Source organism: Gopherus flavomarginatus, chromosome 1 (assembly GCF_025201925.1).
Source record: "Gopherus flavomarginatus isolate rGopFla2 chromosome 1, rGopFla2.mat.asm, whole genome shotgun sequence".
Classification (NCBI taxonomy): Eukaryota; Metazoa; Chordata; order Testudines; family Testudinidae; genus Gopherus; species Gopherus flavomarginatus.
Window position 1 is genome coordinate 60219773 of NC_066617.1, and position 27575 is coordinate 60247347.

The 27575-nt window shown below is 43.3% G+C and overlaps 2 protein-coding genes across 2 annotated transcripts in view; one reads left to right on the plus strand and one right to left on the minus strand.

Annotated features, from left to right (window-relative positions):
* The first annotated feature begins 271 nt into the window (after positions 1-271).
* LOC127040582 (prolactin-like) lies at positions 272-8268 on the plus strand. The gene is made up of 4 exons (XM_050934953.1): positions 272-565; positions 1026-1133; positions 5443-5622; positions 7695-8268. The coding sequence occupies exons 1-4, from the start codon at positions 272-274 to the stop codon at positions 7887-7889; spliced, it is 777 nt and encodes a 258-aa protein (XP_050790910.1). The 3' UTR covers positions 7890-8268.
* Positions 8269-15101: 6833 nt separating this feature from the next.
* Positions 15102-27575, minus strand: part of DBX2 (developing brain homeobox 2) — a 28957-nt gene continuing 16483 nt past the window's right edge. The window contains exons 2-4 of the mRNA XM_050936351.1: positions 25610-25705; positions 20594-20781; positions 15102-17854 (exon numbers count right to left, since the gene is read on the minus strand). Coding sequence (XP_050792308.1) covers positions 17525-17854; positions 20594-20781; positions 25610-25705 — 614 coding nt within the window. The 3' untranslated portion in view covers positions 15102-17524. The remainder of the gene's footprint in view (positions 17855-20593; positions 20782-25609; positions 25706-27575) is intronic.

Consider the following 27575-nt stretch of genomic DNA (forward strand, 5'->3'; position numbering starts at 1 on the left):
TCTCTCGGGGTTAACACTCGCCGCCCCAGGGAGCGCGCTCAGAGCTGCGGCGTTTCCCGGAGCCAGGGCCCCGCTCCGCGCCCTTTGCTAACCCCCGCAAGCCCGGGGCACGCGCTGAGGAACCCAGCCATGACGAACAGCAGCCGCCTCGCACGCACCCGCGTGGCCTTAGCTCACCCTGGTGCCCATCGCCACGCGCGCATATATAGGGGCGCCAGGGGCATCCCAGAGCAACCCGACCCAGCGTCCGCCCGCCGCTCCCGCCTGCACCATGCGCGCCGCGCGCAAAGGTAAGCAGCTGCCCCCGACCCCGCGCCAGTCGGCGCCACAGCGTTGCCTGCCGCGTAGCGGGCTGGTCTTGATCCGTCCGCTCTTCCCAGGTTACGCCTGGCTGTGCGCCCTGCTCTGGCTGCTGGGGAAGCCGCCAGGAGCCGTTTTCGTGGCAATTTGTGCCCGGCAGGGAGACTCGAGCTGCCGCTTCTTGTCCGTGTCTGATCTTTTCGACCGGGTGATCCAGCACTCGGACAGGCTACACAGCCTCTCCACGGCGCTCTACTTGGACTTGGTGAGTGCCCCGTCCTGCCACGCCACAGGCTCCCCTGCTCTCCCAGGGATCGCCTCTGCTGCCCACCTGAACTAGGCACGCAGCGATCTCTGACCTCAGGGCATATCTGCCAAAGCATCTGGCTTCCTCTCTCCTCCCGACAGTTCGAGCCCTGGGCTGGGTATGCGGTCGGTCTGTCGCTTGCTGTCTCCGTTCTGTATCGCTAATGATCTACGGGAGCCTTGGCACTTCCTGCTCAGTGTTCATTTACTCACACCACGTGTGACATAGTAGCTCCATGGGCTAGCTCTGCTCACAAGTTTTCCCGCTGTATGTCCGTGTTTTGATTGTAATGGGGGGGGTTTGTCGCCTAAATGGTTGCACTGGCCCTGAAGGGGACAAAGTGGCTATTGAAAACACCGAAGTTACAAACTACAGTTCTACAACTTCTGGTGTGTTGGGTTCTTTTTCTTCCCCTTAGGAAAAAAACTTTCTACCCAATGGAAACGAGTTGGGCAAATGGACAGGTAAATGCCACACCTCCAGGATGCTGACGCCTAATGGCAAAGAGTATGTCCAAAAAATACCGGTAAGGCCCTATTAGCTTGCACTGGATTTGATATGGCATGCAGTGATGAAAGATACAGCCACAATTTGTAAGGGGAACTCAAGGGGACAGTTTGTCAAACTGAGCTGTGCCAGATTCTAAGGAGGGAAGGAAAAAAGGAAGGTCCTCACTGAAGAGGCAGGCCTGATCCTGCAAAGTGCTGTGCACCCTCCACTCCCCACAGCTTCAAAGGAAGTTGAAAACGCTCAGCACCTGCTGGTAGGAAGCCCCACGTGGCTAATAGGTGAATTCTCACCATAGTCCCAGACAGGGGGATTTTGTACTCTTGGAATGTTCTAGCTAAGGCTAAGATTTTGTCATGGATATTTTTAGTAAAAGTCAGGGACAGATCAGGGGCTTCCATGATTTTTTTTTTTTAATTGCCCATGACCCGTCCCTGACTTTTACTAAAAATATCCATGATAAAATGGGAAGGGACTGGGCAGCTGTGGGGTGGCTGGGAGCTCCGGGGCCCCCACCACCTGTGGGGACTCAGAGCTCCATGGTCCCCCTGCATGGTGGCGACCGGGGAGCTGTGGGGTACCCTTGCCTGCACTGTCTGGGAACTGTGGGGTACCCCTGCTGCCCATGGTGGCTGGGAGCTTGGGAGCCTACTGCTTCAGGTGGAGAGGGTATCTTACAGCTCCCTGCTGCTGCGGGAGGTGGTGGAACCCTGCAGCTCCCAGCTATCAGGGCTGAAGTCACAGAGGTCTTTGGAAGTCACGGATTCTGTGGCTTCCGCAACCTCTGTGACAAAATCATAGCCTTAGTTATAATTGATGCTTCCTCTTTAAAGTTCTTGCATCCTACATATTTGCAGAGATTAATCCCAATTTCCTTCTATATTGTAAGAAATAATGTTTGTGGGGCTCTATAAGATTAATTCACAATAATTAGTTATAAAAATGGCACTGAAATACTTAAACAAAGGTGAGACATCCCAAAGGACAGAAAGGGATACATTTTCCCTTTAATTTACTCTGGCACAATGAAAGACAACTCTAGGAATTAGCTGTGACCTCTACAAATAAATTTGATTAATCAGTGCCACTGTAAAACTTAGAAAGCCATTATGAGAAAACCATAGGGGAGGATGGAGAGAGAAGCAAATATTTTTAAATAGAAATGTTTCAAAGAGGAAAAAGTATAGTGAGGAACAGAAATCAAGCAAAGAAACTGTAGGAGCTGAAAGCTAAGAAAAGTAATCCGTATTTTAAAAATAGTGACGAAAAGCAGACATTGAAAAGCCAAGGACACAAAGAAAGGTGTGAAAAATATTGTAAAAGGGGGACAGATAAAAAGAAAAAATGGGAGAAAAGAAAAAAATCTACAAAAGTGTTATTTAGCAACTTTTCTCTTTGGTTTTGACGTTAAAATAATGGGGAAAACAAGTGAAAACAGATTGGCTCAGAATACATACAGCTGACAAGAAGGATAACAGTTTCAAAAGCAGCTAAGGGACTTTTAGTGCCATTTTCAAAAGCAATTTAAGCATTTAGGAGCCTAAATCTCATGGAAAGTCAGAGGCTTAGGCTCCTAAGTCACATAGGCACCAAAATACCTCTGGATCTGGGGCTAAATCCCAGTTTTGACTCCACTACAATCCACAAAACTCCCACCAAACCCTATAGGTGTCTATACTCACTTGGTGCCTATGTTTTTCAGTGTAAGAATTCCCTAGGTATAGAAGTTCCTGCCTCTGAGCATGTGCACTGCTGCCTCCCTAGGCACCCAGAGGCCTATCTCCTGCATAAGCTCTGGAGCAATCCATGAACCAGGTGACACACAGGCATTTGGCCACCTAAGGTGTGCTCAGAGGCCGCCTACTGCATTGAGTCCACTTCAAAAATTTCACCAGTAGAAGTGTTTCCAACCTTCCAACTTTTAGCCCAGTGGATAGAGCATTCACCTGGGATTTGGGAAATCCAGCTTCAGTTCCCCCCCCACCTGAGGGACAGTTAAAGATTTGACCAGGAGGGTCTCCTGCCTCTCAGGGGAGAGCTCTAACCACTGAGTTACAAAATACTTTGATGATGGGCTCCCTCAATCTCTCCTGTTAAAACTGTTCCACTTGGCTAACTAATGAAAGGGTGATTGGAATAAGGCAACTGCACCTGTGTCTCCCACCTATCAGGTAGTGCCCTAAGCACTGAACCAGTCATTCTCGCACTCTTGCTCTGGCCCAATGACTATTTATTTATCCACAGTGGAAATGTAATTGGGCCAGAGAGAGAGACTTTGTAATCTAGAGATTAGGGCACCTACGTGGCAGGTGGGAGACCCAGAATCTAGTCCCCCTGCTCCAATCACTTTTTCATTAGTTAGCCACAGTGGAAGAACTTCAAAAGGAGAGATTCAGTGAGTCCCCACATCAAACTATCCCATAGCTGAGCATTCTAATGACTGAGAGGTGGAAGCCTCCTGTTCACATCCCTTCTCTCACTCAGACAGAGTGCGGGGGGTGGGGGGGAGAACTGGAGCTGCATCACCCTCATCTGAAAGGAATGCTCCAACCACTGGGCTAAAAGTTAGACAGTAGGAACCAGCAACTCCTCCTCTGGGTGTTTTGTGTGGAGCAAGGCAGGTGCCTAACTTATTCCCACCAGAAACTACTTTGATGTCTAAGATGCCTGATTTAAGGCAAAGGATTTTCGTTTGTAAATTGTTAAGCACAGATAGGCATCTCCCCACAGGCTGGGCATAGGCACCTATCTTCCTGAGAGGGGCCAGGCTCATCAAACACACCACTCTCATTAGCCTCTCCATTGGCTAGGTTAGGTGGTTCTCCACCTAGCATGCTAGCTTTTGTGGATTGCAGACTACACTTATACCTCAATAGTGAAACAGCTGCAGCTATGTCTGTGTAGTGCTTCATAGACTTTACCTATGCCAATGGGGGAGTTCTCCCATTGACATAGGCAATCTACCTCCCCTAGAAGCAGTAGCTAGGTCGATGGAAGAATTCTTCCATTGACCTAGTGCTATCTACGCTGAGGGTTAGGAAGGCATAGCTACATTTCTCATGGGTGTGGATTTTCACTCCCCAAGAGACATAGCTATGCTGGTGTACGTTCTCAACGTAGAGGAGCCCTAAGGCAGCTATCTCTCCCCATTCATTGTGTAGGGAGCTAGGCACCTAATTCAGACTTTGTGCATCTGAGTGTTTGTTCCTGTGATTTTCTAGGCACCTAAAAGTTAAGAGCAGCAATGCTTGGTACTGCAATGCCCGAGTCCCTTTGTGGATCTGGGCCTTAGGCACTTTTGAAAGTTTTCCCTTAAGACTTTTTTTTTTCCATCTAACAACTCAGCAGTTTAGCATCTGATATCAATTTAGCACTATTTAAGGAAGTACCACCACTTTGATGCAGAATTTGATTACAGAATGAGATCCTAAGCAATTTGGGAAGAAGTTGCATGTGCAAAGTCATTTTGTTTTTTTGTTCATACTAACGTACAACTAGAAAGAAGAAGCCCATGAAACTGTTATTTGCTAAATATTTGAAAGTTAGTTGTGAATTGTATGCATAGAGATTTTAAGTGTGCCCAGATTTTAAGTATCATTATCTGTTTAAGTATCAGAGGGGTAGCCGTGTTAGTCTGGATCTGTAAAAGCAGCAAAGGGTCCTGTGGCACCTTATAGCCCACGTCCAGACTAACCCGCGGCATCGGCGGGTTAAAATCGATTGCTCGGGGATCGATATATCGCGTCTAGTCTGGACGCGATGTATCGATCCCCAAGCGCGCTTACATCGATTCCGGAACTCCATCAACCCAAACGGAGTTCCGGAATCGACAAGGAGAGCCGTGGACATCGATGCCGCGCCGTCTGGACGGGTGAGTACCTCGATTTTAGAAATTCGACTTCAGCTACGTTATTCACGTAGCTGAAGTTGCGTATCTAAAATCGATTTTAATACCCTAGTCTGGACGTGGCCATAGACTAACAGACGTTTTGGAGCATGGCTTGCCAATTACAGAACCAGTTTCTCCTCCCTTGGTTTTCACACCTCAACTGCTAGAACAGGGCCTCATCCTCCCTGATTGAATTGCCTCATTATCTCTAGCTTGCCTGCATATATATACCTGCCCCTGGAAATTTCCACTACATGCATCTGACGAAGTGGGTATTCACCCACGATAGCTCATGCTCCAAAACGTCTGTTAGTCTATAAGGTGCCACAGGACCCTTTGCTGCATTATCTGTTTAAGTATATTGTGCCCAATGAGAACATCACTGTTCATACGCTTTGATACAACTAATAGGAAAGTTCTTTCATATTTTGTTTTCAAGAGAGAAGAACTAACTCACTTGATACTGAGACTCTTGCAAGCCTGGAAGGAACCACTTTCCCACTTTGACCAGAATATTGGTCATCATCAAGAATTATCTAGTGACAGCCTGAGCAAAGCAAAGCAAATCAGCAATATGGTGCATGAGCTGAAGACTGGAATGGAGAAAGTAACAGAGAAGGCAAGATTTTCAACCTAATTTTTTTTAATATCAATTATACTGAAACACCAAAGGGTTCTCGAGGCCAAATTTGGCTCTCAGTTACAAAGATATAGCCCTAGCGTGAGTGTTTACAGTGGAACAGCTTCAACAGGAGAGACGGAGGGAGCCCCACATCAGACTATCCAATAGCTCAGTGGTTAGAGCATACTCCTGAGAGGTAGGAGACCCCACTTCCAATCTTTCCCATGCCTGCCTGCCAGAGAGAGGGGTGTTGAACCTGTCTCCCCCACATCTCAGCGGAGTACTGGACTAAAAGTGATCAGGTGAGCCCCAGCACCATTTCTTTCTCTGGATGCTTTGTGTGGCACAAGGCCAGCACTGAACTCATTCCAGCAAGAAACTACCTAGGTGCCTAAGCCAAGAGAGCTAAGCAGCTCCCTGTATCCTGGACTGAGGCACCTATCTCTGAGAAAGAGGCATGGCCTTACCAGGTCAGCATCTCCAATTGGCTAGCTTAGGCAGCTTCCTGCCTAGCATGCTGGCTTTTGTGGATATCATTCTTGGGTGGTTTTCTCTCCCCATTCATTGTATAGGAAGCCTGGGCAATTAACTCAGCTTTGTGGATTGCAAAATTGTTCCTGAGATTTGCTAGGGGCCTAAAAGTTAGGCATTGCAACACTGAGTGTCACAACACCTAAGCTCCTTCCTGGATTTCACCCCTAGCTACTTAAATAACTATTTTAAAGCCCTGTGACAAATGCTTTCTGGTAAATGTACATTGTGGTATCTGATTATATTTGCAGCTCTCTCACTTTTAATTGCCAGATAGTGGGCCTGATCTTATATTCCATGTGCACTCACAACTCTCACTAAACTCAGCTGACGCTGTGACTGAACAAGGAATGTAGAATCGGGCCTATTTTCTTTGTCTCTGACAATTAACATGTTTATTCCCATGCAGACATCCCACTAAACAGTTAAAAAATGAGAGAAAACCTTACTGTCTCACCACAGGATGATACAAATTGAAACGGACATACAACTCAGCGTATACAGCAGAGGGATCATTTTATCCACTGCTGAAATGCAGCCACCAGTGAAGTGAAATTGAACAGCACCTCACAGGACAGAGCTATAAATGGGGAAGCCCAGTCTTCAGTTTGGTTATGAATATTGATTAGCACTTCCCCAGAATTCAGGGGCATTTAAATATCTGGATTTTTGTTTAGTTTATCATAGAGTTGGAGCCAAACATAAAATTCAAAAACAGATTGAAGCTTCGCCCAAGTTCAGGATATTTGTATCTAGGCTTGTAGCTCAGGCCCATTTCTACAACATGTTTTTGGGAAATTCTTGGATGGGAGGCTCTCTGAGGGAATGGCAGCTATGTCCATATTGTTCTGTGTGTGCTACCAAGGTTTCACAAATAGTAAAGTATAAGAAGGAAACAATATCAAATTGAAACTACCTGTTGCATGAACAGTGTCATGTTACAGTATTTTTCCATATTACACTGAGTCTGGGCTTGATCTTGCCAGGTGGCCAGTTCTTCTGAGAGGTGGGGAGAGCCCTCATTTTGCATTGACTTTAACAGCTCTTGGGGATGATCAGCACCTGCTAGAAGCCTTAGCACCTTTCTAGATGAAGCTCGTTAAATAAGGCTACAGGTCTGAAGAAAACTGATCCACTGTACTATCTTGAGATGGGGCAGCCATACTGAAGAGTGGCCTTTACCTAACTCCATGTTCAAAGAGCGTTATGTCCTTGATAGCATTGCCAAAGTTCTGCTTCCAGAGGCAGATTTCTTGAAACAATATGAGACCACTTCCGACTAGTCAGACTCTTATGTAGGCCCTGGGTAGCAGGAAATGCAATACCATCGTTCTCTAGAGAACTTAGCACAAATTTTTTCAGTACTTGCATAAAAAACCTGGAGGTGAGCAATCTACATTAGCTGATGATTTCTTTAGTGGGTGTTCTATAAACCCTGATTTTGTTAGCTTCAACACTAGCCCTTTAAGGATTTTGGTTCTATGCACGTTTATATCCATTGACAGGTTACAGTCATACATATTTTATTTTCAGTACAGATGCAGTCAATGGGGATCATCAGCAATTTATTGAATGGAATGGGATCATCAGAGGCAGCTGGTTTATCCATTAGTAATGAAGCAAATTTGATGAGTGACTATGAGTTTATTCACTGCTTCAGGAGAGACTCCAATAAAGTACAAAGCTACTTAAAAATTCTTAAATGTAGGATTTGGCCAGGAAATAGTTGTTGAGTTTTAATCTGACAGGCAATTTTCAGAATTAAAGCTACATGTTGTTTGCAAAGATGGAACAAAAATAATTTATAAAGGTTTTATGACATTTACAGTAATAGTAAATTATTAACATAGAAAACTAGTTTTGAATGGGTTTGCCACTTATTTATTTTATACTGTTAACCTACACAGTTGAAATATTAAATAAGGCATAATGTGTGTATGTGGGTTTCACACACCAGGAAGAGTAGATTTCAGTGGTAGCGCATAAATCAGTTTCTGTATTTACTGCAGTGTGACATACTGTAATTTAAATAGCTCACACATTTTCAGGTGTACATATTGTCACTGAAGCTAAACATCAATAAATTAGCTAAGTCTTGGTACAAACATGCATACACTTTATTTAAAGTATATTTTTACAATAAAAGTTGATTCATTTATCATGTGACAAAGTATTTATGTTTAAGAGTAAGCAACGTATGGTATTACTTATGGGTTGAGGAGAATACATGACCCTCTGACTACCCTTCTTCCCCATCAAACTTCTTTTTTCCTAACTTGCTGCAAGCTTTTACAAGTATTGATGTAGTTTCAGGAGTCTGATACTCTGACACTGAGTAGCACTTTACTCCATGAGTAGTCCCGCTGAGAACTCTTATGGAAAAAAGTACTATGGCACATAAGTAAGGGCCTAATTTGGGGGTGGGCAAACTAGGGCCTGATCCGTCCCGCAAGCCATTTTAAGCTGGCTTGTGAACCACACCGTGCGGCTCAGCCCCACTCTGGCCGGGGCGCTGGATCGGCGGCCGGACCACACAGCTCGGCAGCGCTCCAGCTGGGGTGCTGGGTCAAGTGTTGCATAACGCGGCTTGGCTTCGTTCCAGCTGGGATGCAGGGCTGCAACATGCGGCTCCCGGAAGCCGCAGCATGGGCCCATTCCGGCTCCTGCGCACTCCAATGGGAGCTGGAGGGGCAATGCTTGTGGATGGGCAGTGTGCAGAGCCACCTGGCCGCGCCTCCGGAGAAGCCGGGGAAGGGACGTGCCACTGCTTCCGGGAGCCACTTGACGTAACACCGCTCAGAGCCTGCACCTCCTGAGCCTCTCGCAATCCCCTGCCCCAGCCCTGATCCCCCTCTCGCTCTCCAAACCCCTCAATCCCAGCCTAGAGCACCCACCTGTACCCCAAACCTCTCAGCCCCACGCCAGAGCCTGCACCCCCAGACAGAATCTGCACCTCTTCCTACACCCCTGCCCCAGCCCTGATCCTCCTGCTGCCCTCCAAACCCTTCAGTCCCAGCCCAGAGCATCCTCCTACACACCAAACTCCTCATCCCAAGAGCGTGCACCCCCTCCCACACCTCAATCCCAATTTTGTGAGCATTCATGGCCTGCCATACAATTTCCATTCCCCAATGTGGCCCTTGGGCCAAAAATTTTGCCCACCCCAGCCTAATTACTGGTTCAGTCTCAGTACCACGTTTGGATGGTGGATAGGGGTGTGTTTCCTGCACACATATCCAGAGTCAGTGCCGAGATATGGGAGGAGCTATTTTATATTTTCCTAACTATAACGAATGAATGGCACATAATTTGAATTTACACTAGTCGGCAATGAAACATCTTTGCCTTCTGAGTCCAGATGATGCATATGAGTAGGCATTTATAACTGATTTGAACTCAGTGTTGGCATTCATAATTACCTGGGCCCTGATCTTGCAAATACTCATGCATGTGCTTAACTTTATTACTGGGAGCAGTGCCATTTGGACTATTAGAGTACATTTTTGCAGGAACTGGACACAGTTTGCATGCATATGCACATTTACTGTGGGAAACCATAGAAAATCAAAGAGACAACTTAGAACTGAACACCAAGCAGCAACTTGTCAAGTTATGTCTGAGCGTCCATAATGCAGAGCTGGCCTGACTTTTTCAGAGGATATCTGCGAGAACTCAGCACCTCTGCAACTCATCCCAAGTGATTTTCCTCAGGTTGTCTTGAAACAGCAGAGTGGAAAAAGTCACATTTCAAATAGATAATGTTAGTTATCCCCAGAGAGCTAGATTCACAAAGGGACTAAGGCACCTGAGTCAAACATTTAGGCACCACTGGAATTCACAACCCCCCTACTTAGCTGCCTCCCAACATCGCTAGGCACCTAAGGGCCTGCCAAAGGGTCTAAATTTAGGTAACTGAGCATGCACACAGCCTTAGCCCTGATGCCACCCAGCAGGTTGGTGCCTAAGCCCCAGTGAGATGCACAAATGAGGTATTCTGCCTTAACCCACACAAAAAGGCCTCACAAGATTGACCAGGAGAGCCCCCTTTTAGGCCAGTGGGTAGAGTATGCATCTGGGATATCAGAAACCCAGATTTGATTCCCTCCTTTGCATGATGAGGAAAATGGGGTTGAACACAGGCTTCCCACAATTCAGCTAAGGGCCCTAAGTACTGGGCTAACGGTTATAGGTACCTGCTTCTACATTTCCTGCAAAAAATGGCTTAGGCACCTTCTCCAAGAGAGGGTTCACAGCTATGAATCCCAAGCAGAGTTAGGAACCTAGTTCTGTGAGAGGGGCAGGGTTTAGGCCACAGCCATCTGCTTGGCTTTTTCTAAGGGCTAGTTCAGATGGCTCCTTACTCAGTGTGCCGGCTTTTGTGAATCCCATAACTTTCCCCATCCATTGTACAGGGAGCCTGGGTGCCTAACTCAGGGTTGTGAATTCCACTGGGCAACAGGGCATCTAAAAGTGAGGCATTGCAGCAGCCCCTAAGTCCCTTTGTAAATCTAGTCCAGAGTGCCTAAGCTATTTGGTAAGTTATTGCAAAACTGGTGAAGGAGCCAAAATCCAAAGCTCTTACTAAGCCTATGAATATCCAAAACTTACAGCTAACCACAACAAATGTACAATGTCTTATACTACCATAGCAAATACAATAAACAGGAAGAGACTCAACCAAGAAGTTCCCTGAACTTGCCACTTGTCCTCTTCTTGTAACAGTACAACCAAGGAGGGCATCTGAATGCTGTTTTTATTTACTGGTGGGATGTGAGTTGCTTGGATGGAGATGGTCTTCGTGAATCAGGCTTTCTATGGCTAAGCCCTTGCTCATCTCCTACCTTTTCATGCTCTGCATTGTGTATCTCCTCTAATTGGAGAGAACTAGACACAGTCAATTAATTCTCCTTTCCCAGCCCATTCTGCTCTGCACAAGGACCACCTTTGTATTTGCTGGTTAGACAGAGGTAGGAGGCAAGTCATGCAGTTTATTCCTGCTCCCACTTTTCACAGAGTTATCAGTAATTGAATGGAGTTCACATTGCCAGTTGCACGGAGTATAGCAATTATTAATGACTATTTATATTATATAAGCACTCAGAAGCCCCAAGCAGAACTGGGACCCTGTTGTCCTAGACATAATACAAACACACAGGAACACATAGCTCCTGCTCTGAAGATCTTACTCGCTATAATTCCTTAGACAAGATGATATTACATATATATTATAGAATACAAAACTAATTATTTCTGATTTCCAGTGTTTCCTAAAGGAACTGAGGCTTCTTATAATAACGAAACTAGAGATTTGTGAGACCAACAAATGTAGGCATATGGAAGAACTACGCCTTGTGGCTATGCTCCTCTCTCATGCTCCCAATGCCTTTTTATATTCCCCTCTCTCCCAACAGTGACATTGCCTCTGTCACCAATCGGGAATAGCTATTTACTGATCAGCAAAAGAAAGTTGAAGTATATCCCAACAATTGCCATTTAAATCATCTCTCACTAACAATACTGTATCTATCACAATTAGATTTCGTTGTATAGATAATTAAATAAATCAAGATACCAGCAAAAAACTGTGAAAACAGAAAAAAAAGAGGAAAACCAATTGAAATGTTCAATGTAATAGGCATCCAAACAGCTCCTTCTATATTAAGGCAATGTATCCTCAGAGCAAATGTTAAGAGAGGGAATTGGAGATGGACACCTACTAAATGTAGCCCTTATAGTGCAAAACTCAATTTGTGTGTTCGTGACTGTCAAGATTCAGTAACAATTGACAAGTACACCATCATTATGATTGTTTACAGTACTGATCTAGTGATTTCATTTCTTTTACCTAAGTAACAGGTCTAGAAAGCAATTCACAACACTCTGTTCTACATGCTGTTGACATCAAGCAAATATGAAAGTTGGTCATCAAAAATATGGTTACAGCTATGAACTAATACAGCAAATTTATCTTGTACTATGGGCAAAAATCACTCTAAGCTGCGGTCCAGTATTGCCATTTACTTACCTGTACTAGCACTCTAATGAATGTGTCGCATATACTGTGCCAATTAGGGATGATCCCATTCTCTGTGATGCCAATAAAGAGAGAGTACAACAGGAACACACATTGATTAAGGCAAAAAGATTTTCTCTGATGTAATCTGCCCACTTACCAACATTCTCTCTGCAAAGTTCATGTCAGTCAGAGGCTTGTACTTTAGTACAGGTATCACACATCAGGAATCCAAAAGTAAAAAACGCTGTAAGGGTTAAATCATCAAAAATGGAACCAGCAAAGGTGCAGCATGAAGGAATGGCATACTTATGAAGCATATAATATGAATGTGTCAGCCACACACAGAAATATTTCTACTTCTTTGATCTTATTGAATCTTATGAGAAAGGAGGCTATACATTGTCTCACCTTTCAGAAGGCTTAAAGAATGCCATTCTTTTATTAAGTGGCAAAGCCCAAAGCCAACAGCCAGATAAAGGGATTAAGTACAAAGGACTCTCTCAAACCAACATGGGCTAATTAAAAGAAAGACAAGATGTACACTGGGCGTAGTGGGGAACAAATCTGATTTTCTCTTTGATGTGATGCCCAAGTTGCCTGTATTTGAATAAGCATTGTTTGGAATGCTGTCCCCGCTCCCCTGTTTACATCACAGATGTCAGGTGGGATTCATTTCCTGTTTCTTAGTTAATCTTTTTGTTTGTGCTTCAGGTAATCCTTGGCTCCCTCTACTCATGCTGCCATTGCTGCAGGGCCAGAAATGTGTCAGAGCCAGGTCAAAATGTTTTCCCCTCCTTCGCTTGTCATTTAAATGCTCTGACCAGATGGATTTTCAAAGTGAAATATGAAATTAGCTAAGACAGTGGAATTCATTCATTCTGATCTTTCCTATGCTGGTTTTATATTCATGTGATTCCATTTGCTGTGGTGGAGTTACTATTTCATGGAGGTAAATGAGATCAGAATCAAGCCCAGGATTTTATTACATGACACTGAGGAAGGCAGCTGGTCAGTGGGGCGAATGAGGGCAAGCCTCGCCAATAACACCACAGTTGCCAGATACACAGTAGGTGTGTGTAGCAGCGACTGATGCACTTCAGGGTGCACTATCACTTGCTGCCACTAAGGGACTCCTGCAGGAGATGAAACCGTTCCAGGCCCTGAAGGCTGTAGGGCACCTGGCTGCCATGGGGGTCTCTGGGCCCTGCAGCACAAATACTGCAGGCAGCAGCAGGAGGAGGCACAGAACAGGGAATACAGGCTCCTGTGGAGATGATTTCCTTCAGTTCCAGAGGCAGAATACCTGGCTCTTTGCACATGAATGCCACAGCATAGAGCCCCTCAAGTCCCTGCAACACAGGGCCTGCAAGGAGCAGAGGTAGAGTTGCCATCACTGAGATACAAAAAATCAAGACACAGATGACCCTGAGCCCATAAAACTGGACACCTGGCTGTGTACTAAGCACCCTTACAGATATCCCAGGATGGCTACCTCAGAAAAGGGATGGTCCTGGTAAAATCTGGCCAGGTGGCAACACTAGAAGGTGTAAAGCAAATCTCTATATCCTCACACAGACAGCCTATAAGGTTCCCTGCACATGCGCCCAGCAGCCAATTTTTATTTCCTACCTTGCATCTACAGGTCCAGCATGAAATAGGGGAAGGCAAGGCATTGACTGTGGGCTAGTCAAGGGGGTCTGAGCGAGGTGATGTTGGTAGGTGCCAGCTAGGGAGGGGAAGGGTTCTGGGCTGGGGTTGGGTTTTGTGAGATGGGGAGTTTGTGTGGCAGGGGTATTCTGAGCCTGAGTAGGGGAAGTTACAGAGCTGAGGAAGTGGTTTAGAGTTATGAAGATGTTTGGTCAGAATTGGAGGGGTTCTCAGCATTGGGGCTCACGTGTGTGCAGAATGTCTATGAGCAAGGAGTGGAGAGAGGCTGGGGAGGTTCTGAGCTAGGATGGGGACAAGATGAGCTGGCAGGGCTGAGGATGAATTGAGTGGGGGAAGGTAGAGATGCAGCTGGAAATTTGTATTACCCATTTCTGTTCTCCTTTGTTCCAGCATAACTGATGTTTATAAATTATTTAAAGAAAATGCATGTATACTATTTGATCCATCGCTAATGTATGACATTTCAGGAGAGAATGGCAAAGTAAATGTCTTGTGATATTTACAACATTCATGATGATATGTGGTGCTTCTTTGCTGAAATTTCATAGTGCAGGTTGAAGGGAAATTTCCACTTTAAACAGCATTAACTAAGAAGGATCAAGGTTGTATGTTTTACAGGTTTAACTTTATTTTGGTGTTAAGGACTCAGACCACTCTAGTTATGGTCCAAAATTCACACAGTGTTTCTGGGGGACTAAAGAAAGTCAAATTGACATTGTACAGTACATTTAAAACCAACATGTTGAAACTTTTCCCTTTGCTTTTTGGAAGTCTTGTTACACACCTAGAGTATTTTATGGCCAGATCTTGAAATATGTACTGACGTGTTTAACTGCCTCTTTCAGCTGCTGCTGTCTAACTCTGTAGGTGCCTATGTTTCCTCTGGTGGGCATGCACAAAGCCACATAAGTCCTGACACCAACTCCACAGCTAACAAGCTGTTCAGAGCACTGGCACAAGACAGAGCCCCAGCAGCTCCAAACTATTAGGATTCTCAAACTAGGCATGCCCCTGCCTATCTCACCAGTGGGGCCTGACCCTTTAATTGTGCTCCAAGTACACTGACGGGATGTCTAGACTGCAAAAAACCTCTGCAGCAATAAGTCTTAGAGCCCACGTCAATTGATTTGGGCCTGTGCTTCAGGGCTAAAAATGGTAGTGCAGATGTTCCCACTTGGGCTGGAGCCCAGGCTCTTTAACCCAGCAAGGAAGATGGGTCTTAGAGCCTGGGCTCTAGCCCAAGTAGGAATGTCTGCACTGTTAGTTTTAGCCCCAATACACAAGTCCCAAAAGCTCAAATCAGTTGACCCAGGCTCTGAGACTTACTGCCACAGGTTTGGAGTTTTTTTGTGTGCAGTGTAGACATACCCTTATAGACTCAGGCCCTGCACAAGAAACATAGGCACAAATGTCAAAATAACCCAGTGGTTAGGATACCTGTGGCATAGCTGAGAATCCCAAGCAGAGATAGGTGCCTCCCACAGGCCCAGGAATCAGGCTCCTAAAGCTGAAATCAATGGGATTTGACCCTAAGCCCTATCCTCTGCATTTCACTCCCAGCTGGCTTACGTGGCTCCCCACTCAGCTTGTTGGCTTCTGAGACTCCTACATGCATTAAATGGGGAACCTGTGCACCTAACTCAGAGCTGTGAATTCCAGTCGGCAGCTAGACGCCTAAGGGTTAGGTGTTGCAGTGACTAGATACCTTTGTACCCCGTCTTGAGTGGCAATTCACCTGAGTCTCCTCCTCCCTTCTCACCAAGCCCAGGGGCAGCTTGGAGTCTCTGGCTCCCAGCGCTGTACATATGAGAGGAGGAGTTTCATTCAGCTTGTGGGTTGAGCACTTCTAGTCCATTAGGGGAAGAAGGGTGGGTGCAGGGCCGGCTCCAGGCACCAGCGCAGCAAGCAGGTCCTTGGGGCAGCCAACAAAAAGGGGCAGCACGTCCAGGTCTTTGGCAGCAATTTGGCGGTAGGTCCCTCGGTCCCTCTCAGAGGGAAGGACTCACCGCCAAATTGCCACCAAAGAATGAAGCTGCTGTCGATCACATTTTTCCCCCCCGCTGCTTGGGGCAGCAAAGATGCTGGAGCTGGCCCATGGTGGGCAGGAACTCTGCCTAGTCCAGGTGGTCAGTCCCTCAACGCATAGCCTAGGTCTGATTGGTTACTCTTCCCCAAGAGGCAGGGTAGTGAGGAAGGCAGCCAATCAGAGTCTATGGCTATATTCCTGGTAAGAGGCACTGAAGACCTGCAAGTTATAGAGCAAACCATGTAGAGTTGGCAGCCCTGGATATAAAATACATGCTTTAGTTCAACCACAAGTTATAGGTGTCCAGGCAGGAATTACCAGGTGAAATTCTACAATGTGTTGTGCAGGAGGTCAGACCATATGAATATAATGATCCCCTCTGGCCTTAAAAAAAAAAAAAAAAGAAATCTATGAAGAGAGTCAAACAGCTGTGCCCTTTTATGTCCGAAATTTCTCCAAACAGTTATTACATCTGACATAAAATATCTCTAACCAGTCTCCTCAACAAACACATTCACAAAAAATATACAATAAGAAAACACATTCCTCTTTTTTGGAGCTAAAAAGCTTCTCAACTGAACAATAATTGATTCTTAAATCCAACAAAGTGATTTCCTTAGAGTGGATGAAGCAAGCAAATCATTTCAAGTAACGCTATTTTAATACTACTATTTCAGGCTAGTTATATACATAAAATACTGTACTGAATTTAGGAACAGATGCATACCCATTGGAACCAGCTTAAATGAACAGTCAAGAGTAAGTCTGGTACAGCATGTTAGCTGTCAAGTATTTTTTTATATAGAGTTAAGAGTGGCAGTTTGCACAATTATAGTACTGCTGCCGATTCCATGTGGGTTCTAATTTTCCCTTGCGCTATCATCAATTTTAAATGCAAAACACAATATAAGATACTTTACTGACAATCTGACAAAGGCTACTAAAGCTAAGGACATTGTATATTTCATCCCCAGGCAAAAAGAACTGTCTCAGTAAATTGCATTTCCTGGCATTTCCAGCTTGTGTCCAAATTAAAGTGAAGTAAACATGGAGATATATTTTTTTTTACATTCAATTCTTTCATTAGGATAACTCATCTGAGTTTTTGCATTGTACTGTATACACAACTGGATACCAATATAAATGAGGAAAGATGGAGAAATATCACTAAAAATAATTAGATTTTTTCAGTATAAACCTATTGTGATGTCACACGCTGTAAGCAATTTTTAAAAACAATTATGCGCTTTAGAGAAAGGGTTTTTCTCTATCCTATGGGCAAAAAGAGCTTAATGAGTCTGATTACAGTAAGAGAGAAAAAGTATGGTATCACTGTGTTTTAATGAGTATGTATATACAGCACAGTATGTAAATCAAAGCAAAATGTCAGTTTCATACTCTTTGCTTCATTTTACTTACCATCCCTTCCAAATTCATTTATAAGTTCAGGATAAGACCAGAAAAGACATGAGAGAAGATTGAATATTAAAGAATATTTCTTGCAGCATTAATTGTTTGTCATTTTAATGGTGTTAGATTTTAGTAAGTGATGAGGTATAAACTAGTTAGCTTTACAACGTTCAAACATTGTTAGTTTTTTAAAAGCACCCATTTAAAGTCTATGTTCTTTGATCAATTTGCAGAACTCCATCATTCCTTTATACTGATAATGTAACTGCCTTGTCTCCAGTGCCTTGCTCAGGGTACAAATACAATGTGCCCTGAAATGAATCTGTTTCTTGAGGTGGCTGCGCGCTATTTCTATTATTCAGTTTTTCTGAAGGTTCTGCAGAATTCTCCCTCCATCTCAAACTTGCCTGCTGTTGAGACACTTCCCATATAGATGGACATGGGGAAGTAAAATTCAGAGCGGATCTTGAGAGGTAGTTCTCTTGAAGACTCTCTTCTTGGAGGCACCTGTTTGAAAGCACTTCTTTTTCTTTGGAGTTTCGCCATTTCATCCTTCGGTTCTGAAACCAAATTTTCACCTGTTTCCAAGTTAATTGGAGGTTATTATTGTTTTCTTAAAATAATTTTACCTTAATCCCTTTTTTCTTGAAATCCCTTCAATTTTACGCACTCCTCTCTGGGCCTGACTGAAGTCAAGCGCAATGTAGCTCCAGTGAAATCAGCAAAGCTATACCAACTAACACCAGCTGAGGATTCAGATATTATTATTAACAGCAGTCAGACCAAACACTCCCCTCTACTTCCACCAGCACAGGTGAGGTGAGGATTTGGCTCAGCAGACTGGAAAGAAGGCAGGTGGTGACCAAGGAGACAACAGTTTTCCACAGCATAGCTACAGCAGCTGTGGCTCTTATACCCACAAGAGCAGCTGACCACGGCCTAGCTGTAGGAACAACATTGCTATTGACAGTGGGCTGCAGGCCAGAAGGCAGAGCGGTGGCACTGCAGGCTCCAGGGATCTAGGATCCATGTGGCTCTCATGTGGGTTTGGGGACAAAATCCTCTTCCTAGTCCTTAGATGAAAAATCCCGCCCCCAAAGGGTACAGCCAGTCAAACTACAAATCGACAATCTCAGTCTCTCCTGTGGTTTATATAGGAAAAATCTAGAGAGGAATGATGCCTTATTATTTTTATTAAAAATTGTTTTTCTTTTAATATTAGTAGTAAACTCCCTCTCAATCCACTTCCTATTCCCCTGGGCTCAACTGAATATCTAGAAGGCATAGGGCCGGCGCAACCCATTAGGTGACATAGGCAGTTGCCTAGGGTGCTAACATTTGGAGGGCAGTGACCACGGCAACCGGACCTTCCGCCGCCCCTCTCAAGGGCGGCATTTCGGGGGCGGGACCTTCCGCCGCCTCTGTGGGGGGTGGCATTTTGGGGGCGGGACCTTCTGCCGCCTAGTGCGGCAAAAAGCTGGCGGTGCTCCTGAGAAGGCAAAAGAATGTAGAAGGGAAATACCTGCAACGTACAGTATATGAACACACACAGTGAGGATTTTAGAAAGCTCATTGCAGAGTGTGACTGTACACTGTCAGCATGAAAAGAAACAGTTTGTCCTACGGTGATTACTACTCTGTTTCAGCTAATAGACTAGAAAGGGTCTCAGTCTGTGCATTCTTTAAGGTTTCTGGCTGAAGTGTTCATGTTAAAAATTACAGTAATGTACAGTGCTCTCCACCACCATTCCTAGCTTTTATATCCCACCAGTTATCTTCTTCCTCAAGCACCTCCGGGCTTTCTCTGATGCCCCTTATGCATGGAAAAAGCTCATTCTAAAAGTTTACTGCCACTATCTCTGCCTCTTTTGAATTCATCCTTAAGACTCATCTCTCCCAAGATGCCTTCAAAACCCTGCTTGCTGACTATGGCAAGGCAGGTGATATATTAGGACTGTTCCTCTTCCTATTCCCTTTCTATCACTCACCCCTGCCCCATTCCTGCCACTTCCCCTCTCCCTGACCATTACCTCCATGTAATTAACGAAATTGTACCAATCACACAAGCTTATTTTCTTGTGTGTTCTATTCCTGTCCCCACCTTCTGTTTGCCCTGCAAGCCCTCCAGGGCAGGTACTGTCACTTTAGCTATATTTGCACACAGATCAATGCACTGGGGTCCCAAAGCTCACAGGCACCTCTGGGTACCATCCTACTATGTGCATATGGTAAAAGTAACACTATAATGATATTAAACACTGAGCCAAATCCTGAAGTCCTATTCTGGGACAGCTTATACTCCCATAAGGAAAAATCCCTGGAAGGTGGCCAAATAGGAGAGCTGGGAACCTCCAGTAAGGTCATCTCATGGAATTTTCATTTTAATGCTTCTCTCAACCCCATAGGTCTCCCTTTGCCTGGATCCAGGATCAGCTGAAAGGATGCTGCCTCCACTCCCCCATCTCCCTAGATGGTATGAGTCCAGTAGCAGTTGAATTGCTACTAGCATAGTTTCCTGGTGGCTCTCAGTAACAGGTGCAAAAACAGAGGAAACTAAAACAGCTCTGAGCCTGGATTTCTGTGCACACACCTAGAAGCAGAGCAGAAGACAGTGCCCTGCTCCCAGATCCCTGTGGAGCTTTGTGCATACAGAGCCCAAAAGCAGCCATCAGTTAGGGCAATGGGGTTAGACGGTGCTGGTGTTCAGAAGCAACTTTCCTCTACACTTGTATGGACAGGGGTGGCTCCAGGCACCAGCCTGTCAAGCGTGTGCCTGGGGCGGGAAGCCACAGGAGGTGCTCTGCCGGTTGCCGCGAGGGCGGCAGGCAGGTTGCCTTCGGCGGCATGCCTGCGGAGGGTCCGCTGGTCCCGCAGCTTCGGCAGACCTCCCGCAGGTGTGCCGCCAAATCTGCGGGACCGGGGACCTCCTGCAGGCAAGCTGCCAAAGGCAGCTTGCCTGCCGTTCTTGGGGCGGAAAACTCCCTAGAGCCACCCCTGTGTATGGAAATGGAGATATTAACTTTTGAATGCAGATCACTACAGGATGGGGACTCTCTTTTATTCATTCTTTACTCAGGTAAAACTACCATTGAATTCACTGAGACTTTTGCCTAAGTAAAGTATTGGACTGGTCTTGGGCTGTTTATATCCCCACCCCTCTCCAGCAAAGCTATTTTGAAGATTTTTGTTTCAAATACAGAAAGCTGTGAATTATTATTATTTATTACTTGTCTTACAGTAGCACCTAGGAGCCCTAAATCATGGGCTGAGACCCCAGTGTGCTAAGTGCTGTACAATGTCTCCCCACGCCTCCATACCTGTGACTCTTTCAGACCCAAGTTAATGGCAAGTTTCTTTCTGTCTGTTTTGCTGATATACTTCTGCTTCTGAAACATCTTCTCCAAAGCTCTTCTCTGGTCTTCAGAAAAGACGGCTCTTCTTAAAATACCTCTCCGGGCTTTGTAGTTGGAGTCCTGGGTCAACAGAGGCAGAACACTTTCCTCTCCTAGAGGAAATGGAAGATAGTGTAATGCTATGTATAACATATATCAGAGGAATATTAAGCATTATACTTTACACCACTATCAGACTGGAGTCTCACTTGTGAGTTGTTGGTGTGACAAATGTGTCACGATGATTCAGTCATGTTCATTAAGGGTCAGATACGGCTCTGATCAACTTCAGTAACGCTGGGATCTAGATGTGTTATAGATGGCCAAGATTCTGCTCTTTGGAGTGATAAAAAGCATAACCAGATGAGTCTATGTAGGGGATTGAATAGAGAGCTCTTTTTAGTGTGAAATCCAGATATGGTCAGGGAGAAACATCTACACTTTTACTTACACAATATGATCAGGGTGAGCAAACTGCAGTGAGTTTTTCCATGGGTGCTCATTCTGCCCCAGTATAAAATGCATAATGGGATAAGAATAGTTTAAGGATGGGGCTAAGTAAGCAGTGCTATTTATATAATGTAATGACAAGGCTTTCGTAGTAGACTTTTCCATAGAAAATCATTGGCCATTCACATCTCGATTATTATGGAAACCATAGATTGTTTATTAAAAGCTTTCTGGAGTACTTGAATTTATTCCATTCAGTCTAATTTTTAACCCTTTAACACTTTTCAGCAAGCCCTAGTATGGCAGTTTATTCTGGGCCTAGTCACACCCCTTTGATCTGTGCTTTGATGGGACCTTCTGCTTATCCAACTCACGGAGTAGGGGCATTCACATCATTCCTCCACCAGCCCCAGAAGGATGATGATAAAACCTAGACCTGTATCACTTTTTCATGTTCCCTTTCCCCCACCTCCAAAGAAGGATCCATTTTTCACAGGAATCCACAAAGCAGCTGCTGGCTAGGAGTGCTCTGGCAGTGCACCTCCAACAGCACCAAATTCCAGAGAGCAGGGCTTGGGGGAGGTACCAGAGGCCCACTAAATATGTGCTGAACACAAAATATTATAAATGGCTTTTGGGCAAGAACAAATTTACTCCATAATCACTACCTGCAGGAAAGTGCTTTCTTTGAGTAAGAAGCAGTTTCCACATCCACAAAGCCTTAGACACCTGTGGACTTTCTGTGGGCCAGCAGCCATAGAGGTGGCTTTGTTTTGAAATGGCATTCATTTTAGACGCTAAAAGGTACAATCCAAACATCTTAGATATAACCTTCTCTCCCATAGGAGCTTCAGAATGATTGCCTTCTTAGTGTCCTGATCAGTCTCCCATCGAATTCAGTGAAAAAAATCCTATGTAGAGATGAGTAAAATAATTTCAAGTTTTTAAATTTTCCAACAAAAAACTGAATTATTTGACAAAACAATTCATGAAAATGTATCCCTTCTTCTGACAATTTTTTAAAAAATTTCAGTGAAAAAATTTCAACAATTTTTTTCACAAAAAAACATGTCCCTATTGAAATACCAGTCAAATTCAGCTGGAGCTTTCACTAACCACTAATTGGGGGTGTACTAATCTTTAACTCTGACACATTATATACATAGATTATGTGTGCGTTTTTGTAGATAGATACACACACACATACTTTAGTCTGAATAGAGTCCTAACATGCCCCCATTGTATATATCACAGTTTATAAGATATTTTTGATGAGTGTCTGAGTGGTTTTCAAATTAAATGTTAGTATATACGAAGTTACAACTTGGTACAGCCACATTTCAACTGTAAAACTGATATTTCAAACCACTCAGACACAAACATCAGAGTTTACTGGATACTTCTGTTATGTTTATGTATGTATTGCGACACAAAAGACTCTGTTCAGACTCAAATATGCTGACTATGGCACACAAGCCCCAGAAAGCCATATCTGAGACTTCTGAAGAAGGCTATGCTATTCATGGAAAATTTCAACACAGTGCATAAAACCCCATTCTGCTGCTGAGAGCTTCTTGGGGGAAAGAACCAAATGTAAATCCACACGTTGCCTCCCATATATTACACCAGGGGTAGGCAACCTACGGCAAACGTGCCAAAGGCGTCACACGAGCTGATTTTCAGTGGTACTCACACTGCTCAGATCCTGGCCACCGGTCCAGGGGGCTCTGCGTTTTAATTTAATTTTAAATGAAGCTTCATAAACATTTTAAAAACCTTATTTATTTTACAAACATCAACAGTTATTTATTATAGATTTACAGAAAGAGGCCTTCTAAAAAAGTTAAAATGTATTACTAGCACGCAAAACCTTAAATTACAGTGAATAAATGAAGACTCGGCACAGCAATTCTGAAAAGTTACCGACCCCTGTATTACACCTTCCTGATCAAGGATAGTCTCAGTCCCCCACAGGTAAGCATAGACAGCGGGGAGATACAGCCTTAAAGCTGTAGTCACCCCATACATGGCTGCAGTAGGAGGGAAAAAGTTAAGTCTGGGCTGCGGTTTAAAAAATAGCTGGGGTGGTAGTTCCTGACCAGTCTGTACAGCCTCCAATGAAACAAGTGGAAGAGATATCTCCTCTCAGCCCCACAATTGCCACAAGGGAGAAAGAAAATAATTTCTTAGCCAACAATGCTGGTCCTCACCTCACCTCCCTTGCTGAGTTCCAAACTGGAACTGTCAGCCAAAGACAGGGTGTCAGATTATGTGACCCCTTTACAGTTTTCTCTCCTTGACTATTGACTGGCAGTCATTCAGCTAAGAAACAGCCACTAGAGCACTGAGTTCATGCACCTACCTGCCATACGCAGGAAGCAGGTAGGTGACTGTTTTAATACCAATATTAGAATTATATAGTAGGGAAGAACCCACTGAGTTTGGGAACAAACCTCTCTGACTTTGTATACCACAATAATGGATGTACTATACATGCCCAGCTAAACAAAAACTAACAGTGAGCAGAACCACAGACAAGCACTAGTGAAAAGTGGAGCCAGTCACTTGGTCAAATTTTAAAACTAACATTTTTGGGGAGGTGACTATTCAGATAAGAAGATGGCCTAGGAATTTTGTCTTAACTGCTCTATATTAAACAATATAAAATACACCAAAACTGTAAAATAGAAGCCAACCTCTGATCTTGTCGATGGAGCGAATACGCTAATCGTACAAGTGAAATCCACTGAGTGTACATTGCCTATTTTTCTGATACTTGGAGGCATGAGCTTACACACACAGCACAACAGTTATGTCAAAATGAGTTAAGCAAAGCAAGTCTGCACTGTGTCCTGCTGAACAGACACTGAAAGGTTTAATACTGCATTGACATAAATGCTAATATGGTACCAAATGTTTGGCATGGTTTTTTTTGTTTTTTTAAGTCTTTCCTTCATATCCTAATATATGGTGATAAATGTCTTCTTAATCTGTGGAACAATCTTAATTTGCCTTCATGGCAGAGACCACCTTGAAGGAGCGAGTAAAAGCTTTAGTCATGGTTTCCATTTTTTCATTTGAATTCAATACATTCTAGTTAAATGGACAATTAATAGGTCACTTCCAAAATAGTAGTGTATCAGTCCTGGTTAATAAACAATCCCCACAGTTGATAATGGGCCCTATGTATTCAGCAAGTCCCTGTATACACGCAACTCATCCACTAAATCCCTTTTCAGGTAGACAGGGTTATATGGGAAGATGAGCTAGAATGAGTCTATAAAAGTCAGTTTCATTCACTGCTTTATTTTTCAGTCAAGTGCTTTAAATGCTGTCCAGAAATTCTCTTGGAATGTGAGACAGGAGAAAAGACTGGCACATAGAGCATTGCTTTATGACCATACAAAAGGGCAACTGACCCTTGCCCAGGCCTTTTCAATGTGAAATGGTTCCTAAAGTTCATCTGCACAGTGAAAAATTGTGGTGAGGTCGCGTGTGGATGAGTAAAGTGAAAGTGGTGATTGGTCATGGTGCTGTCAACCATTGTGATGGAGCCGGGGCCATGTAAAACGCTCTGTGGGAAAGTGTCAACTCCCTAAAGAGGTGCTCAGAAACTTGCAGCTCATTAAACTGCCAGCATTTGCTGCCTCACTTGTCAGGAATCATTCAACTTAGCAACTGCCCTTCGGAAACATTCATACAACACATATACATAGTCCGCAGTGGTTTGAATTCAACTATGATAAAAATATAGGCTGCAGAATGCATAACTTGCAATTTCCATTTGGACGGACACACAGTTCTGTGCTTTTTACTCAATTCTGAGGAACTAAAATGTATCCTCTGCTTGTCTTCCTTAGTCATGAACATCAAAACTCTTTAATAAAGAATCTTATATGATGCACAAATCTCAAAAATCAAGGTTAAATTTAGACTTGGATTAAGTGGTAATATAAAACAAAGCTTTCATCCCAAATGTATAATACTGGGACCAAATCATCTTCCACATTTCTTCCAGTTATTAATAAAATTAAATTAATACAGGTGTTTATCTGCTATGAACAGAATGGCTGGGTTGTGAGGATTTTTTAAATGTTTCCTGAATCATAATTTATGCCAAGCAGACATTAATATGCAGTGTCCATTTTATGATCTTTCAATTCTTTTTTTTTCCTGTTTGCAAATATGTATTGATACAGATTTTAAAAAGAGTTATTGACTCTTAAAGGATCTTTTCTAGCAAACTGAAAACAAGGAGCATTCCTTAGTTAGCTGTCTGGATGTCTCAATGCCATTAGAAATCTCTCACAATTGCTCAGTGTACTTAAGTTTGATAAATCTTTGGAAACCTTCTGAATAGGATTGCTGTGATTTTACTGAGGAATTAGCTGCTGCCATTGCATCACCAATTAGTTTTCCAGAACACATTAAATCCTGCTGCTTTGGTTTACAGAATAACTCAAGCATTACTGATGAAGCATAAAAACTTACTTGGAAAAGCAGTGGGGGATACAGGATGCTGACAGGACCCACCACAGCATGCTGAGTAGAATGGTGGGGCTCGGAGAAAAAAGTGTTTGGAAAGAACTGCAAATAAAGCATAGATCTAATTGATTATCCATTAATCTTAAGTGATATTCACAACAGCAATTTTCAAAAAGTCAGCATTTGAAGTCCTGCCTCACAAACCCTGCTTCTCTTTTCTTAAGCAGAGATTTTTTATAACGAAGGACAATCAGCCAAGTAATCTTTAAGTAACTTAATCAAGGCTAGTTTTAACTCATTTATTGCTTCAATTATGACATACTGAAGCATCACAGTACATTTATCGCAAGACTGCAATTCCGAGGATTCAATATTTATTTGTTTTAGTGCCACACATCCTAAGTAATATATCTGAACACATTGGCCAAAATTCATAACTAATTGTAAATCCATCTAAAAGTTATTTTATACAACCTTGCTAGGTAAAATGTACTGGGGAGAGATTAAAAAAAAAACAGAACTGACAGGCACTACCTGGCAAGAAGTATCTTATTTACAGGTCAGTTTTTACTCAGATGGAGTAAGGAAATCAATAAACAAGCTTTTTATGAAAATGCCTGTAAAATGTAATAAAGATAAATCAACTAAGTTCTACAGAAATTATTCTAAAATGACACAGCCTGATTCTGCCATTCTTCTGTTAAATAGCATCTCACAACACAAATAGTCCCTTTTATTTGTAAGAAATTGCAGAGGACGATTCTATTAAATACAACTAAGAGCTGCAGAACTGGGCTCAGAGAATTTAACATCTCTGTAGGGGTTTTTTAACCAGTCTATAGAATTCTGTGTTAATTTCTACAGAATGCCAAAAAAAAAAAAAGCACAACAGAAAAGATCACATTCTGTAGTAAATTCTATAGGATATTTCCATAAAGATAATTTTTTCTAAGCATACTCTTGATTACATTCATATTTTTGCCAGAACCAATGAACTATTAAAATGTGGTTTTCTCCTTTTTTTCCCCTCCATATTGAAGGCAGATATGCTGTAGTTGAAAAAATAATATTTTTTCAAAATTTGATCTGCAGTGTAACCACCACATCAGTTGCTTGACTTATTGTAGCGGGGGGTGGGGGGGGAAATCCTCTTTGTGTTGTAATCTGTCTAAATCTCCAGTGTCACATCTGAATAAAAAATATTTTGTAATAAACTACTTATTTTTAAAAGACTTCAAACAACATTATTTTTACTATAAAGAAGCAGTGAATAATCAGAAGTAAAGACTGGTCAAAATGAATGCATTTGTCTTATCAATCTGCCTCATTTATATGTTTTTTGAAAAAATGTTGACATGATTTTTAAAATGAGCAGTCACAATTAGGCTCTTGATTCCATACTCAGACACCTTCATAAGTAGCTTGATTTTCAAATGTGCTGCACACCTCCCATTGTAATCAAATATGGTCTAGAAGCCTAACTTTAAGAACTCATTATTTAAATCTTGGCCTTTATGTTAAATTTATCTTAACACATGACAACCCTTATCGTAAATTTCTTCTCTTTTGATTATACAGCTACAAGGATATTAATTACACCTCTACCCCGATATAACACGAATTTGGATATAACGCGGTAAAGCAGTGCTCCAGGGAGGCGGGGCTGCGCACTCTGGGAGATCAAAGCAAGTTTGATATAACGTGGTAAGATTTTTTTGGCTCCCAAGGATAGTGTTATATCAGGGTAGAGGTGTATTTTGTGCTTTGGAGGCATTTACAAACAGACAGGATCATCAGACATGGAACTCTTTACCATCAGAAACAGTTATGGTAGGCAGTTTAAAGGACATCAAAAATATAAAGTCAAAACTTGCCTACCTTACTCATCCAAATAGTCCTGTTGGCATCACAATGACCTTAGAGTACAGGGCATCAATAGAACTACTGGGGCAAGTAAGATGGGCAGGATTTG